General features: G+C 55.3%; 2 protein-coding genes across 2 annotated transcripts in view; one reads left to right on the top strand and one right to left on the bottom strand.

Annotated features, from left to right (window-relative positions):
- Positions 1-8: 8 nt before the first annotated feature.
- gng3 (guanine nucleotide binding protein (G protein), gamma 3) lies at positions 9-12,097 on the bottom strand. The gene is made up of 3 exons (XM_060855394.1): positions 11,497-12,097; positions 4,328-4,433; positions 9-149 (listed from the first exon to the last, which is right to left on the bottom strand). Exons 2-3 carry the CDS (start codon positions 4,427-4,429, stop codon positions 21-23), a joined length of 231 nt encoding a protein of 76 aa, XP_060711377.1. The 5' UTR covers positions 4,430-4,433; positions 11,497-12,097; the 3' UTR covers positions 9-20.
- Positions 11,476-20,811, top strand: part of LOC132836180 (uncharacterized) — a 43,448-nt gene continuing 34,112 nt past the window's right edge. Inside the window, exon 1 of the mRNA XM_060855507.1 lies at positions 11,476-11,612. Coding sequence (XP_060711490.1) covers positions 11,476-11,612 — 137 coding nt within the window. The remainder of the gene's footprint in view (positions 11,613-20,811) is intronic.

Here is a 20,811-nt window from a genome sequence, read left to right as displayed (position 1 = left end):
GCGAGGGGGCTCCCCCCCCCTCAGAGGAGGGCGCAGAAGAATTTCTTCTCTCGAAAGGGGTTCTCGGAGGTTGGCACGGGGGTGATCAGAGGGTCCTCACAGGAGTGGGCATCACAGTACGCCATCAGGTCAGCTGCTGTTTTCGAAACCTGGGAGGGGTCGGGGGAGGGGGGGGGGAGAGGTGGGGGGAGAGGGGGAGATGGGGGGAGAGAGGGGAGAGTGGGGGGGTCGAGGGAGGGGGGAGATGGGGGGGGAGGGGAGAGTGGGGGGGTCGAGGGAGAGGGGGAGATGGGGGGGAGGGGAGAGTGGGGGGGGGTCGAGGGAGAGGGGGAGATGGGGGGAGAGTGGGGGGGGAGAGAGGGAGGGGGGAGATGGGGGGAGGGAAGGGAGAGTGGGGGGGTCGAGGGAGGGGGGGAGATGGGGGGGAGAGAGGGGAGAGTGGGGGGGTCGAGGGAGAGGGGGAGATGGGGGGGAGGGAGGGGAGATGGGGGGAGGGAGGGGAGAGTGGGGGGGTCGAGGGAGGGGGGAGATGGGGGGAGAGAGGGGAGAGTGGGGGGGGTCGAGGGAGAGGGGGAGATGGGGGGGAGAGAGGGGGAGATGGGGGGAGAGAGGGGAGAGTGGGGGGGTCGAGGGAGGGGGGAGATGGGGGAGAGAGGGGAGAGTGGGGGGGGTCGAGGGAGAGGGGGAGATGGGGGGGAGAGAGGGGGAGATGGGGGGAGAGAGGGGAGAGTGGGGGGGGTCGAGGGAGAGGGGGAGATGGGGGGAGAGAAGGGGAGATGGGGGGAGAGAGGGGAGAGTGGGGGGGGTCGAGGGAGAGGGGGTGTGAGGGGGGGAGAGTGGGGGGGTCGAGGGAGAGGGGGTGTGAGAGGGGGGAGAGTGGGGGGGTCGAGGGAGAGGGGGTGTGAGAGGGGGGAGAGTGGGGGGGGGTCGGGGGGAGAGGGGGGGAGAGTGGGGGGGGTCAGTGGGGGAGAGAGATGAGAGTGGTGGGGGAGAGAGGGGAGAGAAGGGGAGAGTGGTGGGAGGGAGGGGTAAGTAGTGGGGGAGAGGGGGGAGAGTGGGGGTGGGAGATGGGGAGAGTAGGGGGGAAGAGAGTTGGGGGAGAGTGGGGGGAAGAGAGGGAAAGTGAGGATGAGAGGGGGGAGATAGTAGAAAGAGGGGGGAGAGTGGGGGGAGAGAGAGAGAAGAGAGTTGTGGGGAGAGAGGCGAGTATGGGGGAGAGAGGGGAGTGTGGAGGAGGAGAAAGGGGAGAGAGGATTGGAGGAGGAGGGGGGAGAATGGGGGGAGAGAGAGGAGAGAATGGGGGAGAGAGGAGAGAGAATGGGGGAGAGAGGAGAGTGTTGGGGAGAGTGTGGGTGGAGGATTGGGGAAGAGGGATGGGGGACGAGTTGGGGTGAGTTGGAGGAGGAGTTGGGGGAGTTGGTGAGTTATGGGAGAAGGAGGGGGAGAATGTAGGAGAAGGGTGGGGGGAAGGTGGAGGGAGGTTTGTGGGGGAGAGCATTTTGTGGAAGAGAGTCAGGGGGGGAGTCAGGGAGGGAGAGTTGTGGGTGAGGTTGGAGAAAAATAGAACAGTTTTATTATCATCTCCTTGTGGGGCTCGGCAGGGTGGATCCCAGGAAGGTTTTCCCATTCCACCCTCCCCAACCGCACCCCTTCCCTCTCTCCCCCACCTCCAAACCCACTTCCAGGCCCTTGGGAGTCCAGACCCAAGGGAATCACAGGCCCATAGTTAAGGGGTCGGCCATTTTGGAATGAGGGTGTGGCGATCCTCTCCATACCAGGATTGCCAAGGGGCAGGTCACTATCCGGTAAAAAATCCAGAGTTGAAATCCTTCCTCAGTAATTTTGACGGTGAGACTGTTTGGTTAAAATCCCACCTGGGTCACTAACACCCCTTCAGGGACAGAACTCTGGCTCCCTTATCTGGTCTGGGCCTACATGTGACTCTAGGCCTCAGCCTCAGCGGGACAGTAGGAGTATACTTAAGAGGGAAATCAGGAGGGTGAAAAGGGAACATGAGATAGCTTTGGCAAACAGAGTTAAGGAGAATCCAAAGAGATTCCACAAAATGTTAATGACAAAGAGTAACTCCAGCCCCTTAAAGATCACCAAGACGGCTTATGTGTGGAACCGCAGGAGATGGGGAGATACTAAACAAGTATTTTGCATCAGTATTTACTGTGGAAAAGGATATGAAAGATATAGACTGTAGGGAAATAGATGGTGACATCTTGCAAAATGTCCAGATTACAGAGGAAGAAGTGCTGGATGTCTTGAAACGGTTAAAGGTGGATAAATCCCCAGGACCTGATCAGGTGTACCTGAGAACTCTGTGGGAGGCTAGGGAAGTGATTGCTGGGCCGCTTACTGAGATATTTGTATCATCGATATCACAGGTGAGGTGCCGCAAGACTGGAGGTTGACTAACGTGGTGCCACTGTTTAAGAAGGGCAGTAAGGACAAGCCAGGGAACTATAGACCAGTGAGCCTGACCTCGGTGGTGGGCAAGTTGTTGGAGGGAATCCTGAGGGACAGGATGAACATGTATTTGGAAAGGCAAGGACTGATTTGGGATACTCAACATGGCTTTTGTGTGGGAAATCATGTCTCACAAACTTGATTGAGTTTTTTGAAGAAGTAACAAAGAGGATTGATGAGGGCAGAGCAGTAGATGTGATCCATATGGACTTCAGTAAGGCGTTCGACAAGGTTCCCCATGGGAGACTGGTTAGCAAGGTTAGATTTCATGGAATACAGGGAGAACTAGCCATTTGGATACAAAACTGGCTCAAAGGTAGAAGACAGAGGGTGGTGGTGGAGGGTTGTTTTTCAGACTGGAGGCCTGTGACCAGTGGAGTGCCACAAGGATCGGTGCTGGGTCCTCTACTTTTTGTCATTTACATAAATAATTTGGATATGAGCATAAGAGATACAGTTAGTAAGTTTGCAGATGACACCAACATTGGAGGTGTAGTGGACAGTGAAGAGGGTTACCTCAGATTACAACAGGATCTGGACCAGATGGGCCAATGGGCTGAGAAGTGGCAGATGGAGTTTAATTCAGATAAATGTGGGGTGCTGCATTTTGGGAAAGTGAATCTTAGCAGGACTTATACACTTAATGGTAAAGTCCTAGAGAGTGTTGCTGAACAAAGAGACCTTGGAGTGCAGGGTCATAGCTCCTTGAAAGTGGAGTCGCAGGTAGATAGGTTAGTGAAGGAGGCATTTGGTATGCTTTCCTTTATTGGTCAGAGTATCGAGTACAGGAGTTGGGTGGTCATGTTGCGGCTGTACAGGACATTGGTTAGGCCACTGTTGGAATATTGCGTGCAATTCTGGTCTCCTTCCTATCGGAAAGATGTTGTGAATCTTGAAAGGGTTCAGAAAAGATTTACAAGGATGTTGCCAGGGTTGGAGGATCTGAGCTACAGGGAGAGGCTGAACAGGCTGGGGCTGTTTTCCCTGGAGCGTCGGAGGCTGAGGGGTGACCTTATAGAGGTTTATATAATTATGAGGGACATGGATAGGATAAATAGACAAAGTCTTTTCCCTGGGGTCGGGTGAGTCCAGAACTAGAGGGGCATAGGTTTAGGGTGAGAGGGGAAAGATATAAAAGAGACCTAAGGGGCAACTTTTTCACACAGAGGGTGGTACGTGTATGGAATGAGCTGCCAGAGGATGTGGTGGAGGCTGGTACAATGACAACATTTAAGAGGCATCTGGATGGGTATATGAATAGGAAGGGTTTGGAGGGATATGGGCCGGGTGCTGGCAGGTGGGACTAGATTGGGTTGGGGTATCTGGTTGGCATGGACGGGTTGGGCCGAAGGGTCTGTTTCCGTGCTGCGCGCCCTCTGGAAGGTTGGTGACCCCGGAATCACCGGGGAACAAAGGGTGGGAGCAGAGGGGCTGCTCCCGGTTCAGGAAGGCGGGTCCTCGCCTGCCTCCTCAAGGGGCAATTAGGGAACAGGGCGGGAACGGCTCACACTCGACCCACAGAGGGAGACGAGGAGGATAGGCCTTTCTGGAGGCCCCGGTCTGTGTGAAGGGGAGTGGCCCAATTCCGGGGACGGGGGAAGGGGAGGAAGGGAACTATCCCAGACGGAGAATCCGTGAGGTTGTGGCTGTTGAGGTCAGGAACAGTCCGATCCCAGCAACAACGGATGTTGGGCAGGGAATGGCGACAGGAAAGAGCTGGGGGTTCCCAGCATGGTGTGTGAGTGGGCCGAATGGTCTCCCTAGGACTACAGGCCCAGATGGGGGAACGGGACGGTCGCATAAGCACTTTATCCTGGGATTTTCCGGTCTGTCCCCGGGAAGCTTTATTTACCTTGATCCTGTACATGCTGGCTTCGATTTTCAGCTGCTCCACCAGTTTCCGGGCCTGTGCAATACTCATTGTGCTGTTCACCGGGGTATCCCCTTTAGGCATTCTCCTGGGCATCAGACAGAGAGAGAAACAGGGGGGAGAGAGACAGGGAGAGAGAGAGAGAGAGAAAGAGGGAGCGAGACAGAGGGGGGGAGAGAGAGAGAGAGACAGGGGGAGCGAGACACACAGTGGGGAGAGAAAGACAGAGACAGGGAGAGAGAGACAGAGACATGGGGGAGAGAGAGAGAAAAACAGAGGGGGGGAGGGAGAGATACAGGGGGAGAGAGAGATACAGGGGGAGAGAGAGACACAGTGGGGAGAGAGAGGGAGAGAGAGACAGAGGGAGAGACAGAGAGATGGAGAGAGAGAGAGAGAGAGAGAGACACGGTGGGGGGAGAGAGAGAGGGAGAGAGACAGAGAGAGAGAGAGAAAGAGGGAGAGAGATGGGGGGGAGAGAGAGAGAGACACGGTGGGGGGAGAGAGAAAGAGAGAGACAGAGACATGGGGGAGAGAGACAGAGACATGGGGGAGAGAGAGAGAAAAACAGAGGGGGGAGGGAGAGATACAGGGGGAGAGAGAGATACAGGGGGAGAGAGAGACACAGTGGGGAGAGAGAGGGAGAGAGAGACAGAGGGAGAGACAGAGAGATGGAGAGAGAGAGAGAGAGAGAGAGAGACACGGTGGGGGGGGAGAGAGAGAGAGAGAGACAGGGACAGGGAGAGAGAGAGAGAGACATGGGGGGAGAGAGAGACAGAGACAGGGAGAGAGAGAGAGACAGGGAGAGAGAGACACGATGGGGGAGAGAGAGAGACAGGGAGAGAGAGACGGGGAGAGAGACACGGTGGGGAGAGAGAGAGAGACAGAGACAGGGAGAGAGAGAGAGACATGGGGGGAGAGAGAGAAAAACAGGGAGAGAGAGAGAGAGACAGGGAGAGAGAGAGACATGGAGGGGAGAGAGAGACGGGGGAGAGAGAGAGAGACACACACAGGGAGAGAGAGAGGGACAGAGAGATAGAGACAGACAGAGAGTCAGAGACAGAGAGAGACAGACAGAGAGAGTCAGAGATAGACAGACAGACAGAGACAGAGACAGAGAAAGTAACAGAGACAGACAGAGAGAGAGAGAAAGAGAGACAGAGAGACAGAGAGATTGACAGAGAGAGAGGCAGAGAGACAGTAAGAAACACTGGGTTACCCTCCAACACCTCAAACTCTCCACTGTAGAAAGAGGCTACAGAAATTCATCAAAGATCCTCCAGCACCATCTTCCAAACCCATAACCACGTCCGTCTGGAGTCATGGACGTACAGACCCTCTGGTCCAATTTGACCAGATATCCCAACCTAATCTAGTCCCACCTGCCAGCACCCGGCCCATATCCCTCCAAACCCTTCCTATTCATATACCCATCCAGATGCCTCTTAAATGTTGCAGTTGTACCAGCCTCCACCACTTCCTCTGGCAGCTCATTCCACACACGCACCACCCTCTGTGTGAAAAAGTTGCCCCTTTTAAATCTTTCCCCCCTCACCTTAAACCTATGCCCCTCTAGTTCTGGACTCCCCCACCCCAGGGGGAAAAGACTTTGTCTATTTACCCTATCCATGTCCCTCATGATTTTGTAAACCTCTATAAGGTCACCCCTCAGCCTCCGACGCTCCAGGGAAAACAGCCCCAGCCTGTTCAGCCTCTCCCTGTAGCTCCGACCCTCCAACATCCTTGTGAATTCATGTTTCACAACATCCTTCCTTTGGTGGGGAGGCAAGAATTATCAAGAAGGACAAGGGGCAGCAGAGACATGGGTGGGTCAGCATCCTGGGATTCTCTCCCTGAGGGACATTGTGTGGGGATCCCTACACCACACGGACTGTGGATCAAGAAGGCAGTTCACCACTGGGAGGGGGGGCAAGTAGGGACCAGGCAGTGACCCCCACCTTCCCCCAATTCGAAAGGAAGTGATCCAAACCCGTGCCTATCCAGTCTGACTCAGTATTGAGTAGGCTTGATAGTCAACAGTTTCCCCATCACCGTTGACCTACTTCCCATGATGCACTGGGCCTCTCTGGTTCCCCATCCCCCACCCACACCCCAACATCACCCTCCTAAATAAACCCTGGGGTCTCGGATGGCAGATGTTGGCCTGAAGTCACATTGGGACAGCAGGAGGCCATTTGGTCCTCTTCTGACTGGCGTCGTTTTGACCATCTTCCTGATTCCCGACAGCGTTTTCCCCCGTGAGTAAATGACCGCCTCATCTTGGAAGTAATCGCGCGGAAATGATGTCCATTGTAGGCCATTCGGCCCTCTTAACCATGCGGTGCCAAGCTGTAAGATGGCGGCCAGTCAGCCGTGATCAGCCTCACCCTCTCGCTTCGAGTCATCCAGCACGGAAACAGACCCTTCGGCCCAACCAGTCCATGCTGACTATCATCCCAAACTAAACTAGGATAGTTGGGACGGCTTAGACCGAAGGGTCTGTTTCCGTGCTGTACATCTCTATGACCTGCTGCTCCTGGCCCATCTCCCTCCAAACCCTTTCCTGTTCATATCCTTATCCAAATGTCTTTTAAACATTGCAGCTACATCTAGCACTTCCTCTGTAAGTTCATTCCACACACGCACCACCCTCTGTGTAAAAAAACCCCTGCCCCTCATGTCTTTTTTAAATCTCTCTCCTCTCACCTTAAAAATGTGTCTTGAAATCCCCCCACCCTGGGGAACAGACACCTCCCATTAACCCCGACTATATCCCTCATTATTTTATAAACCTCAAAAGGTCACCTCTCGATCTCCTATACTCTGTTGAAAACAGCCCCGGCCTATCCAGCCTCTCCTTATAACTCAAACCCTCCAATCCCGGCAACATCCTGGTAAATCTTTCCTGAACCCTCTCTGGTTTAATACTATCCTTCCTGTAACAGTGCGGCCAGAACTGGACTCAGTGATCCAGACGAGGCCTCACCAATGTCTTGTACAACCCCAACATGACGTCCCAACTCCTACACTCAAAGAACTGAGCAATGAAGGCAAATGCGCTAAACACCTTCTTAACCCCCCGTCTACAAGTGATGCAAATGTCAAAGAATTATGTCCCTGAACCCCTCGGTCTCCATGTTCTACAACATTACACAGGGCCCTACCATTAATCGAAAAGCTCTGCCCTTATGTGTTTTACCAAACTGCAGCACCTCACATTTATCCAAATTAAACTCCATCTGCCACTCCTCAGCCCATTGACCCAATTGATCACGATCCCTTTGCAATCTTCGATAACCACCTTCCCTGTCCACTCTGCCACCAATGTTGGTTTCATCCACAAACTCACTGACCGTGCCTTCTATATTCTAATCTAAATCATTGATATAAATGAGAAACAAAAGTGGACCCAGGCCTGATCCCTGTGGAACATCTCTGGTCACAGGCCTCCAGTCTGAAAAGCAACCCTCCCCTTATCACCCTCTGTCCCCTGCCATTTGGATCCAATTGGCCAGCTCTCCCTGAATACCACGTGGTATAACTTTACTCATGGGTCCACCTTGCCAAACCTTGTCAAAGGCTTTACTAAAGACCAAGTGAACAAAACCACTGTGTGTGAGTGTGACTCTGTCTGTGTCAGTGTGAGTATGCCTGTCTGTGTGTGTGTTTCAGTGTGAGTGTGACTCTTTGTGTGTGTGTCAGTGTGAGTGTGACTGTGTGTGTCACTGTGAGTATGCCTGTCTCTATGTTTCCGGGTGTGTGTGACTCTGTGTGTGTGCGTGTGTGTGTATGTGTGTGTGTGAGTGTGACTGTGTGTGTGTCACTGTGAGTATGCCTGTCTCTATGTGTGCATGTCAGAGTGAGTGTAACTCTGTGTGTGTGTCAGTGTGAGTAGGCCTGTCTGTGTGTTTCCGTGTGTGTGTGTCAGTGTGAGTATGACTGTCTGTGTGTGTGCGTCAGAGTGAGTGTGACTCTGTGTGAGTATGCCTGTCTGTGTGTGTGTGTGTTTCAGAGTGAGTGTGACTCTTTGTGTGTGTGTCAGTGTGAGTGTGACTGTGTGTGTCAGTGTGAGTATGCCTGTCTCTATGTGTGCATGTCAGAGTGAGTGTGACTCTGTGTGTGTGTCAGTGTGAGTATGCCTGTCTGTGTGTTTCCCAAGTGTGTGTGAGACTCTGTGTGTGTATGTGAGTGTGTGTGAGAGTGAGTATGACTCTGTGTGTGTGTGTCAGTGTGAGTGTGACTCTGTGTGTGTCAGTGTGAGTATGCCTCTGTGTGTGTGTGTGTGTGTGTGTGTGTGTGTCAGTGTGAGTATGTTTGTGTGTGTGTGTGCATCAGACTGAGTATGATTCTGTGTGTGTGTGAGCCCATACCCCAGTGAGAGTCAGTGTGTGTGTGTGTGAGAGAGTACGTAGTGTGCGAGGGACAGTTTTGTGAACTGTAGTGAGGGGTAAGGTGAAGGAGGGACTCCAAGGGGGGCTGGAGTTGGGTGGGTAATGGTCTGCCTCTCTGCCTACGTCTATCCTGTTGCTTACTCGCTTAAAACAAATCCTCCGCCCAAGGGAAAAGATAGAATGCGATGGGATGGCGGGGTAGGGAGGCTGAGGCGTACCGAGAAATGAATTGGGGAGGGGGATGGGGAATGGGGTGGAGTGGGGGTAAAGGGTGAGGTGATAAGGGTAGGGGCAGGAGGATGGGAGAGGGAGGGATGAGGGGGAGGTGATGGAGAAGGGAATGGGAGGGGAGGGGGAGGAAGGAGGGATGGGGGGTGGGGGGCCAGATTCCCAATGCCCTCAGGGTGTTTTCCTCCTGTGGAGTAATTCCGCCGAAGGCCACATGGGAGAGCTGTTCGTGGAGGTCTTGACTTCATCAGGACGGCGGCTGGATTGGGAGATGCTGGAGATCAACTCTGGTTAGACCCTTCAGCTCCCCCCCCCTCACAAACCCTTCCTAACCCATTCTTCTCCCATTGGCCAAGTAACCCATCCTTTCTCTGGCCTACCCTTCCTTTCCAGCCAATCCAAATGCAGATAGGCCCAGACCTTGGATTGGCTGATTCTTGGTGGGCCAATCAGGAGCTTCGTGGCCCTGGCCCTCCCCTTCCGTGGGTCAATAACAAAATTGACCGAATGGCCAAACAAACATTAGACCAAAACAAATAAATACCAAATGACCAAAGAAACCCGTTGTTGGAGAACATGCTCTGTCAGAATGGATGCAGTGGCTGACCAATGGTAATTGGGGTTCCCTTGGCAATGGATCTGTTGGGTCAAGGTTATGGGTTGGCCTGTCCATGGGGCATCAAGTTTCTGTGATCTCCTCTGTTACACCCTGTGCCCTTTGACCTGACTGCGCCCTCCCAACCCCCAGCCCCTGGACCAACCCCCTATCCCATCCAGATGGTCCATCTTCTACCATTACCATGCTCCACCCACCTCCAGCCACTCCCTCACCTCAGCCCTCACTTCAGTTCACAAAACTGTCTCTCACACACTACGGACACACGCATACACAGGCACACTCACTCGGACACACACACACACAGGCACACTCACTCGGACACACACACACAGGCACACTCACTCAGACACACACATATACAGACAGGCACACTCACACTGTCACACACACACAGGCACACTCACTAACACACACACACAGGCACACTCACTCGGACACACACATACAGACAGGCACACTCACACTGACACACACGCACAGGCACACTGACACACACACAGGCACACTCACTCGGATACACACACATACACAGAGAGGCACGCTCACACTGACACACACACAGAGGCATATTCACACTGACACACACACCAACTCTCACATACAGTCACACTCTCACTTACACCAATACACAGGCGCAGACACACAGTCACACTCACTCTGACACACATACACAAACACACAGTCACACACACACAGGCACACTCACAGCGACACACACAGACACACGCACATACACACACTAATGCCACACTCACTCGGACACACACACAGAGGCACACTCACACACAGTCACACTCACACTGACACACTCGCACACAGTCACACTGACACTCACACAGGCACACACACAATCACACATACAGTCACACTCACACACACACACACTCACACAGACACACTGACACTCACACAGTCACACTCACACTGACACTCACACAGACACACTCACACACAGTCATGCTCACACTCACACAGGCACACTAACACACAGTCACACTCACCTGACATTCACAGACACTCACACTGACACAGTCACACTCACACCGACACTCAGACACACACACAGTCACACTCTCACTGACACAGTTCACATTCATACTGACACCAACAGTCACACGGGTATACACACACTCAGTCACACTCGCACTGAGTCAAATTCATACTGACACACACTCTCATAGACAAATATACAGACAGACATCAGCCCTCATATAGACATGCTCACACACACACACACACACACAGATACAAACACACAGACACGCGCACATACACACAGAGACATACACAGACACACACACAGACACAGACAGATAGACAGACACACACACAGACACACACACACAGACACAGGCAGCCTGACACAGGCATCGCCTTGCCCCACACCCACACTCACACCCCCACCCCCCAGTCCCTGTACCACAGGCCATGGCCTGTGTACCCACCAGCCCTCACCACCTCCCCCTCTCCGACTCAATTCGTTCATCTCCCCCTCCCCTCCGGCCCCTCCTTCAGGAACAAACCTCACCCCCCCCTTTTTCGGACACAGCCTCTCTGTCACCAAACGGCCTCCCCAAAGCCCTCACCTCACCCCCTCCCCCCCCCCCCCCACCAGAAAATCTCCCTTGGCCCCTTCCTCCCCCACGTCAACCCTCCCTCTGTGTTTCCCCCCCCCCCAGCCCTCACCCCTCACCGTGCCCGCGCCCCAGTCCGCCTCGCCCATTCTCTGCCCGCGACTGGAGTGAGGGGCAGGGAGGGTTCTGAGGAGGATTGTGTGTGTGGGGGGGGTGGGGGTGGGGGATAGAGAAGAGACACAGGACAAGGACACGACCCCCCCCCCCCCCAACCCCCCACCTCAACAAAAGAGCAGGGTGTCTCGCTGCACTTGCTGGACGATGTGGTCTGGATGTACCCACCTCTTCAATGATGAGACGGACACGGACAATGGCACCGGGAGATTGGAGGGCAGACCAAAGGCAGTGGTGTGGTCAGGATCTTCTGGGGCTGCCCTGGATAAAGGGCAGGGGGGACGGTGGGGGGGACAGAGGCAGGAAGGCTGCCGTTTCTAGAAGATGCCGTCTACCAAATGGCTGTCTCTCTTTCTCTCACACACTCCGTCTCTCTCTCTCTTTTTCTCACACTCTCTCTCTCTCAATCTGACTCCCTATTTTATCTCTTCCACTCTCTCTCTCTCTCTCGCCTTTCCACTCTCTCAATCTGCCTTCCTCCCTCACACAATCAATCTCTCCCTTTTATCTATTCCACACGCTCACTCTGTCTCAATCTCTCCCTATCTCTGTTCCACTCCCTCTCTCTCTCTCGTTCTCTCGATCTCTCTCTCTCTCACACACACACAATCTCTCCACCTCTCTCACAATCTCTCTCTCTCTCTCGGTTACAGAGACCCCTCTGTCCTTTGCTGCAGGCACTGGGGTTGAGGAGGGGGGGTGGGGTGGGTGGGTGGGGAAGGGGAGGTGGGGTTTGCCTGGAGCTGCCCTCCTTCACTGGGAGCTGACGGGAGATGGTGTGGCGGCAGGAGAGGATGGAGACAGAGAGAGGGGGTGGGGGGACCAGGGGAGGATAGATCAAGCCAGCCCAGTCTCGGGCTGCTGCTTCTACGTCCGTGAGGTACTGCTGAGTGAGCAGTACTGGGTCCGGGAGCGATCAGGCTCTGTCCGAGAGAGAGGGACAGAGAGAGAGAGGGACAGAGAGAGAGAGGGACAGAGAGAGAGAGAGACAGAGACAGAGAGAGAGAGAGAGAGAGAGAGGGACAGACAGAGAGAGAGAGGGACAGAGAGAGAGGGAGAGACAGATACAGAGATGGACAGACAGAGAGAGAGACAGAGAGAGAAGGACAGAAAGAGAGGGACAGAGAGAGAGAGACAGAGAGAGGGAGGGACACGAGAGAGAGACAGAGAGAGGGACAGAAAGAGAGAGACAGAGACAGAGAGAGGGAGGGACAGAGAGAGAGAGAGACAGAGAGAGGGACAGACAGAGAGGGACAGAGACAGAGAGAGGGAGGGACAGAGAGAGAGAGAGACAGAGAGAGGGACAGACAGAGAGGGACAGACAGAGAGAGAGAGGGACAGAGAGAGAGAGGGACAGAGAGAGAGAGAGAGGGACAGAGAAAGAGAGGGACAGAGAGAGAGAGACTGAGACACGGAGTGAGAGAGGGACAGAGAGACCCTCCCAGTTGGGGGGTGGTGGTGTGGGAAGGGGTGAGTGTCAGGCACCCTGCAGCCTGACTGGCTGCATCTCTGAGTCTCACAGAGAGAGAGGGAGAGAGTGAGAGGGGATTGGACAGACGGGAGAGAGGGGAGAGAAAGGAAAGGGAAGGAGGTGGGCTGAGGGGGTGTGAATTAGCTGGTCTTTGGGTGGGGTGGGGAGTGTGTGTGTGGGGAGGATGGGAAATTGAGTCTATAGGGGAGAGGGGGGCGATGGAGCTTTGGATTGGGGGCGTGGGGTGTGAGGGAATGGAGGGTGGGATAGGAGGGTGTTGGGGATACAGGTAAGAGGGTGGAGGGGGAAGGGTGTGAGGGTGGAGGGGGAAGGGTTGGAGGGTGGAGGGTTGGAGGGTGGAGGGGAAGGGTTGGAGGGGAAGGGTGTGAGGGTGGAGGGAGAAGGGTGTGAGGGTGGGGGGGAAGGGTTGGAGGGGGAAGGGTGTGAGGGTGGAGGGGGAAGGGTTGGAGGGGGAAAGGGTTGGAGGATGGAGGGGAAAGGGTTGGAGGGTGGAGGGGGAAGGGTTGGAGGGGGAAAGGGTTGGAGGATGGAGGGGAAAGGGTTGGAGGGTGGAGGGGGAAAGGTGTGAGGGTGGAGGGGGAAGGGTGTGAGGGTGGAGGGGGAAGGGTTGGAGGGTGGAGGGTTGGAGGGTGGAGGGGGAAGGGTTGGAGGTTGGAGGGGGAAGGGTTGGAGGGGGAAAGGGTTGGAGGATGGAGGGGAAAGGGTTGGAGGGTGGAGGGGGAAAGGTGTGAGGGTGGAGGGGGAAGGGTGTGAGGGTGGAGGGGGAAGGGTGTGAGGGTGGAGGGTGGAGGGGGAAGGGTTGGAGGGTGGAGGGGGAAGGGTTGGAGGGTGGAGGGTGAAGGGTTGGAGGGTGGAGGGTTGGAGGGAGGAGGGGGAAGGGGTTGGAGGGGGAAGGGTGTGAGGGTGGAGGGTGAAGGGTTGGAGGGTGGAGGGGGAAGGGTGTGAGGGTGGAGGGGGAAGGGTGGGAGGGTGGAGGGGGAAGGGTTGGAGGGTGGAGGGTTGGAGGGAGGAGGGGGAAGGGGTTGGAGAGGGATGGGTGTGAGGGTGGAGGGGGAAGGGTTGGAGGGTGGAGGGGGAAGGGTGGAGGGGGAAGGGTGTGAGGGTGGAGGGGGAAGGTTTGGAGGGTGGAGGGAGAAGGGTTGGAGGGGGAAGGGTGTGAGGGGGAAGGGGGAAGGGTTGGAGGGTGGTCTGCTTGAATGTGTGATGGTCTTCATTTTCTGACTAAGACATACATTATTCAGTAATAACACACAGGGACACATTCCCTGTATCTGCCTTTTGATCCAACTGCTGCAACTCCATAAACATGGTGGAGCTAAAGGTCCTTGCATGGTTACCTATTTGCTCCTGCTCGGTCCCGCTTATTTGATCAAAACCAGTCTCTGATAATGATTTGGAGATACCGGTGTTGGACTGAGGTGGACAAAGTTACAAATCACACAACACCAGGGTATAGTCCAACAGGTTTATTTGGAAGCACTAGCTTTCGGAGCGACGCTCCTTCATCAGGTGGTTGTGGAGTATAAGATCATAAGACACACTTTATACCAAGCGTTTACAGCGTGACATAACTGAAATTACACATTGAAAAAGATCTGGATTGTTTGTTATGTCTCTCACCATTTAGAATGACCATGTTGGTTTCAGTGTTTTCCAATGTAAATCCCAGAACCTTTTAAAAAATTACATTTTCAGATTATGCATTGAAGGTGTGAGCTGCCCTGTGTGAGGTTGTCTGTGCCCCACTGATCAGACTGATTCTAATCTAAAAAAAGAATCTTATGTGGATTCATGCAGATTTTGAACAAAATAAAATGTAATTCTGCAAGTACAAATTCACCCCACGATGTGTGATCGTGCACATGTGGGTGGGTATGGGTGTGTGTGGGGTTATGAGTGTCTATGATAGAGTGTGTGTATGTGTATGTGTGTGAGTGTAAAGGGGTGTAAGTCTAGGGTGTAGGTTTGCTCACTGAGCTGTCGGTTTGATATCCAGACGTTTCATTCCCTGGCTAGGTAACATCATCAGTGGGGACCTCCAAGTGAAGCGAAGCTATTGTCGCCTGCTTTCTATTTATATCTTTCTCCTGGATGGGGTTCCTGTGGTGATGTCATTTCCTGTTCGCTTTCTGAGGGGTTGATAGATGGTATCTAGATCGATGTGTTTGTTTATGGCGTTGTGGTTGGAGTGCCAGGAATTCTCTGGCATGTCTTTGCTTGGCCTGTCCCAGGATAGATGTGTTGTCCCAGTCGAAATGGCGGGTTTTTTTTTCATCCGTGTGGAGGGCTACGAGGAAGAGAGGGTCGTGTCTTTTTGTGGCTAGCTGGTGTTCGTGTATCCTGGTGGCTAACTTTCTTCCTGTTTGTCCTACGTAGTGTGTGTGGGTATAAGTCTGTGAGAGGGGGTGTGTGTGTGTGTGTGTGTGTGTGTATGTGTTCGCGTGTAAGAGAGAGCTTGTGTATGAGAGTCTGTGTGAGTGTCTGGATCTATACGGGTGTGTGTGTGCGTGCGTGTGTAGTGCAGTGGGGTCACCTGTAGTGTGACATGAACCCGAGGCCCTGGTTGAGACCATCCCCATGGAGACTGAACTTGACTATCCGCCTCTGCTCAGTCACTTTGCCTTGTTGCCTTTCCCAAAGTCTGCCTCAGAGGATGGTCACCCAAAGTCGAATGTCCTGGACCGCTGAAGTGTTCCCCAACCGGGAGGGAACACTCCTGTCTGGCGATTGTTGTGCGGTGTCCATTCATCCATTACCGTAGTGTCTGTTCGGTCTCGCCAATGTACCATGCCTCTTGGCTTCCTCACCTGCAACATATGAGATAGACAACGTTGGCTGGGTCACCTGCCGCGTACATGGTGGGTGGTGTTCCCACACGTAATGGTGGTATCCATGTCCACACTCTGACAACGTCCTGCAGTGCCCACCCTGACAGGGTTTAGATTAGATTACTTACAGTGTGGAAACAGGCCCTTCGGCCCAACAAGTCCACACCGACCCGCCGAAGCGCAACCCACCCATACCCCTACATTTACCCCTTTACCTAACACTACGGCCAATTTCCCACGGCCAATTCACCTGACCTGCACATCTTTGGACTGTGGGAGGAAACCGGAGCACCCGGAGGAAACCCACGCAGACACGGGGAGAATGTGCAAACTCCACACAGACAGTCGCCTGAGTCGGGAATTGAACCCGGGTCTCAGGCGCTGTGAGGCAGCAGTGCTAACCACTGTGCCACCCACACGGTGTGGAATTGTCCTGAAAGCCGGAGCCGGGCAGTTTGCTCCGAACAATGATCTGCTTGAGATTTGGCGGATGTTTAAAGGCGAGGGGTGGAGGTGTGGGGAAGGGCTCTGACAATGCCATCCCGGCTCCTTACCCTGTGCCTTTTGACCTCTCCTGCTTCAACTTGGGACCCTGTCATCTCGTTACTACAAAACCAGGGAAGGTTCCTCAGTAAGACTGCTGCAGTGCTTGAGTCTCCACTGGCTTTTCAACTAGGGTGGGCAGCACGCCTCCCGGTGAATCAGCTATACCATTTGCAAGGACAATTTGTATTCCTGGAGCTGAGAGTTTGTCCAGTACTCCTCCCAACAAATTCTCCACACTTTCCTGGACACTCCAGCGTAACTGAGCCCTTTTTGTCTTCCCATGAATTCCTGTCACCTTTTCTGGCAATAGTCCCTCAGAAGTGCGTAACCCTTCATCCTTCAGCATTACAGACCAAGACGATCCTGTGTCCCTTAATATTGTAACCTCTCTACCTGCTACTCCTGACCTACGTGAATAACCTTTACACTTGCAGGTATATTTTTTAAGCAGATCTGGCATTTCCTTCTTAAACAACGTCTGATGCAGCTTTCTAGCGTCCTTTGGGCTTTCTGTTACCATGTCAACAAAACTCCTGGGCCTGTCCAGTTTTTCTAAATCTGGCTTTCACCAGCAGGATGAGGGTCACTCGTTGTGCGACTGTACAGAATCAATGTTCACTCAGCAGGGTAAGGGTCATGAACTGTGCAAAATGTACCGGGAGGGAGCGAGAGATCAGTGGGTGGGGTGAAACAGGGTTGAGGATGTGGGGGTGGGAGATGGTGGAGTGAATGATGGGAAGAGATGAATATGAGTGGAAAGGGGGTGGAATGAGGGGAGCGGGGGGAAATGAGGGGAAGGGGCAAGGAAGGTGTTTGTGGAACTGAGGGGCTCGGGGGAGTGTGGGGACAGGGACAATGGGGGAGTTGAGGGAATGGAGGTTTTTTTGGGGGAATGGGGTTGTATGGAGGGAAGGGGAGAATGGGGGGTGTTTAGGGGAATGTGGGGCATATGAGGGAATGACGGGAAAGGGGGGATTTGGGGTTTATGGGAGTGAGGGGGGAATGACGGGAAAGGGGGATTTGGGGCTTGCAGGAGTGAGGGGGGAATGATGGGAAAGGGGGATTTGGGGCTTGCAGGAGTGAGGGGGGAATGACGGAAAAGGGGGATTTGGGGTTTACGGGAGTGAGGGGGGAATGACGGAAAAGGGGGGATTTGGGGTTTACAGGAGTGAGGGGGGAATGACGGAAAAGGGGGATTTGGGGTTTACGGGAGTGAGGGGGGAATGACGGGAAAGGGGGATTTGGGGTTTACAGGAGTGAGGGGGGAATGACGGAAAAGGGGGATTTGGGGCTTGCAGGAGTGAGGGGGGAATGACGGGAAAGGGGGATTTGGGGCTTGCAGGAGTGAGGGGGGAATGACGGGAAAGGAGGGATTTGGGGTTTACGGGAGTGAGGGGGGAATGACGGAAAAGGGGGGATTTGGGGTTTACAGGAGTGAGGGGGGAATGACGGGAAAGGGGGATTTGGGGTTTATGGGAGTGAGGGGGGAATGACGGGAAAGGGGGATTTGGGGTTTACAGGAGTGAGGGGGGAATGACGGGAAAGGGGGATTTGGGGTTTACAGGAGTGAGGGGGGAATGACGGGAAAGGGGGATTTGGGGTTTACGGGAGTGAGGGGGGAATGACGGGAAAGGGGGATTTGGGGTTTTTGGGAGTGAGCGGGGAATAGCGGGAAAGGGGGGAGTTGGAGAATGAGGGGAAAGGGGGATTCGGGTGGGTTCGGGGGAATGCAAAGATGGGGGGGAATGAGGGAAAAGGTGCAATGGAGATGTTAGGGGAGTGGGTGGGGAATGGGGGGAAGGAGAGAGAGTGGAATTGGAGGTTAGGTTAATGAGGGGCGTAAGTGGGGAATGGGGCAGTTTGGGGAATTAGGGGGTATAGTGGCAGTGGGGGGGATATGTGGGGGTCATGGGGTGGTTTGGGGGGAATGAAAGGAGTACGTGGGGGTCATGGGGTGATCTGGGGGTATGATGGGGTTTGTGGGGGTGATGGGGTGGTTTGGGGGAATGATGGGGTTCGTGGGGGTCATGGGTGGTCTGGGGGGGTATGATGGGGGGTACATGGGGGTCACGGGGCAGTCTGGGGGGTGTGACGGGGGTACGTGGGGGTCATGGGGCAGTCTGGGGGGTGTGACGGGGGTACATGGAGGTCATGGGGTGGTTGGGGGGTGTGACGGGGGGTACTCAGGGGTCATGGGGCGGTTTGGGGGGGTGTGACAGGGGGTACGTGAGGGTCATGGGGCGGTTTGGGGGTGTGACGGGGGGTACGTGAGGGTCATGGGGCGGTTTGGGGGGGTTTGGCGGGGGGGTACGTGGGGGTCATGGGGCTGTTTGGGGGGTGTGACGGGGGGTACGTGAGGGTCATGGTGCGGTTTGGGGTGTGTGACGGGGGGTACGTGAGGGTCATGGGGCGGTTTGGGGTGTGTGACGGGGGTCATGGGGTGGTTTGGGGGGTGTGACGGGGTAGGTGGGGGTCATGGGGTCGTCTGGGGGGCTGTGACGGGGGTACGTGGGGGTCATGGGGCGGTTTGGGGGTGTGACGGTGGTCATGGGGCGGTTTGGGGGGTGTGACGGGGGTACGTGGGGGTCATGGGGCGGTTTGGGGGGGTGATGGGGGTCATGGGGCGGTTTGGGGGGTGTGACGGGGGTCATGGGGGTCGTGGGGTGGTTTGGGGTTGTGACGGGGTAGGTGGGGGTCATGGGGTCATCTGGGGGGGTGTGACGGGGGTACGTGGGGGTCATGGGGCGGTTTGGGGGTGTGACGGGGTCATGGGGCGGTTTGGGGGGTGTGACGGGGGTCATGGGGTGGTTTGGGGGGGTGACGGGGGTCATGGGGCGGTTTGGGGGGTGTGACGGGGGTCATGGGGTGGTTTGGGAGTGTGACGGGGGTCATGGGGTGGTTTGGGGGGGTGACGGGGGTCATGGGGCGGTTTGGGGGGTGTGACGGGGGTCATGGGGTGGTTTGGGGGGGTGACGGGGGTCATGGGGTGGTTTGGGGGGGTGACGGGGGTCATGGGGCGGTTTGGGGGGTGTGACGGGGGTCATGGGGTGGTTTGGGGGGGTGACGGGGGTCATGGGGTGGTTTGGGAGTGTGACGGGGGTCATGGGGGTCATGGGGCGGTTTGGGGGTGTGACGGGGGTACGTGGGGGTCATGGGGCGGTTTGGGGGTGTGACGGGGGTAGGTGGGGGTTTGGGGGGTGTGACGGGGGTCATGGGGTGGTTTGGGGGGTGTGACGGGGGTCATGGGGTGGTTTGGGGGGGTGACGGGGGTCATGGGGCGGTTTGGGGGGGTGACGGGGGTCATGGGGTGGTTTGGGAGTGTGACGGGGGTACGTGGGGGTCATGGGGCGGTTTGGGGGTGTGACGGGGGTAGGTGGAGGTTTGGGGGGATGAAGGGGGTGTGGGTGATGGGAGTGGGCAACAGGGGCAACGTGAGGGAGAAATCAGGCCACAGAGGGGGCGGGGTCTGGGGAAGGGGCGGGGTTTAATCCCGCGGATGGGTGGGGTTTAGTGAAGGGGCGGGGTTTAATTCCGCGGATGGGTGGGGTTTAGTGAAGGGGCGGGGCATCATTGTGGGAATAGGCGAGGCGGATCGAGGAGGCGGGGTTATGGGAAGGGGCGGGGTTTCGTTCGGGGAGGGGGCGGGGTTTCATTGTGGGGAAAGGGGCGGGGCGCATCGAGGGGGCGGGGGCAAGGGAAGGGGCGGGGCTGGGTTTACATGGTGGGGGTGGGGTTAGGAGTGGGCGGGGTTTGAGGGCCGTTCCGGGAGAAGGTTGTCGTTAGTAGAAGGGGCGGGGTTTATGTGAGGGCAGCAGTTGTTTCCGGTTCCGGTTGGTTCCTATGGAGACGAAGGGGCGGGGCCACAGGTCAGGAACCTGCAGGAAAAGAAACTGAGAAAAAGAGAGATAGAGTGAGATACAATGAAAGAGAGAGGGATGGATAGATACATGGAGAGAGAGGGAGGGAGAGAGTGTGAGAGTGAGGGATGGATAGATACATGGAGAGAGAGGGAGGGAGAGAGTGTGAGATGGATAGATACATGGAGAGAGAGGGAGGGAGAGAGTGTGAGAGTGAGGGATGGATAGATACATGGAGAGAGAGGGAGGGAGAGAGTGTGAGATGGATAGATACATGGAGAGAGAGGGAGGGAGAGAGTGTGAGAGTGAGGGATGGATAGATACATGGAGAGAGAGGGAGGGAGAGAGTGTGAGAGTGAGGGATGGATAGATACATGGAGAGAGGGAGGGAGAGAGTGTGAGAGTGAGGGATGGATAGATACATGGAGAGAGGGAGGGAGAGAGTGTGAGAGTGAGGGATGGATAGATACAGGGAGAGAGAGGGAGGGAGAGAGTGTGAGAGTGAGGGATGGATAGATACAGGGAGAGAGGGAGGGAGAGAGTGTGAGAGTGAGGGATGGATAGATACAGGGAGAGAGGGAGGGAGAGAGTGTGAGAGTGAGGGATGGATAGATACAGGGAGAGAGGGAGGGAGAGTGTGAGAGTGAGGGATGGATAGATACAGGGAGAGAGGGAGGGAGAGAGTGTGAGAGTGAGGGATGGATAGATACATGGGGAGAGGGAGGGAGAGAGTGTGAGAGTGAGGGATGGATAGATACAT

The sequence above is a fragment of the Hemiscyllium ocellatum genome, chromosome 46 (genome assembly GCF_020745735.1).
Source record: "Hemiscyllium ocellatum isolate sHemOce1 chromosome 46, sHemOce1.pat.X.cur, whole genome shotgun sequence".
In the NCBI taxonomy this organism is placed as follows: Eukaryota; Metazoa; Chordata; class Chondrichthyes; order Orectolobiformes; family Hemiscylliidae; genus Hemiscyllium; species Hemiscyllium ocellatum.
This window is presented reverse-complemented; position numbering and strand designations above follow the sequence as displayed.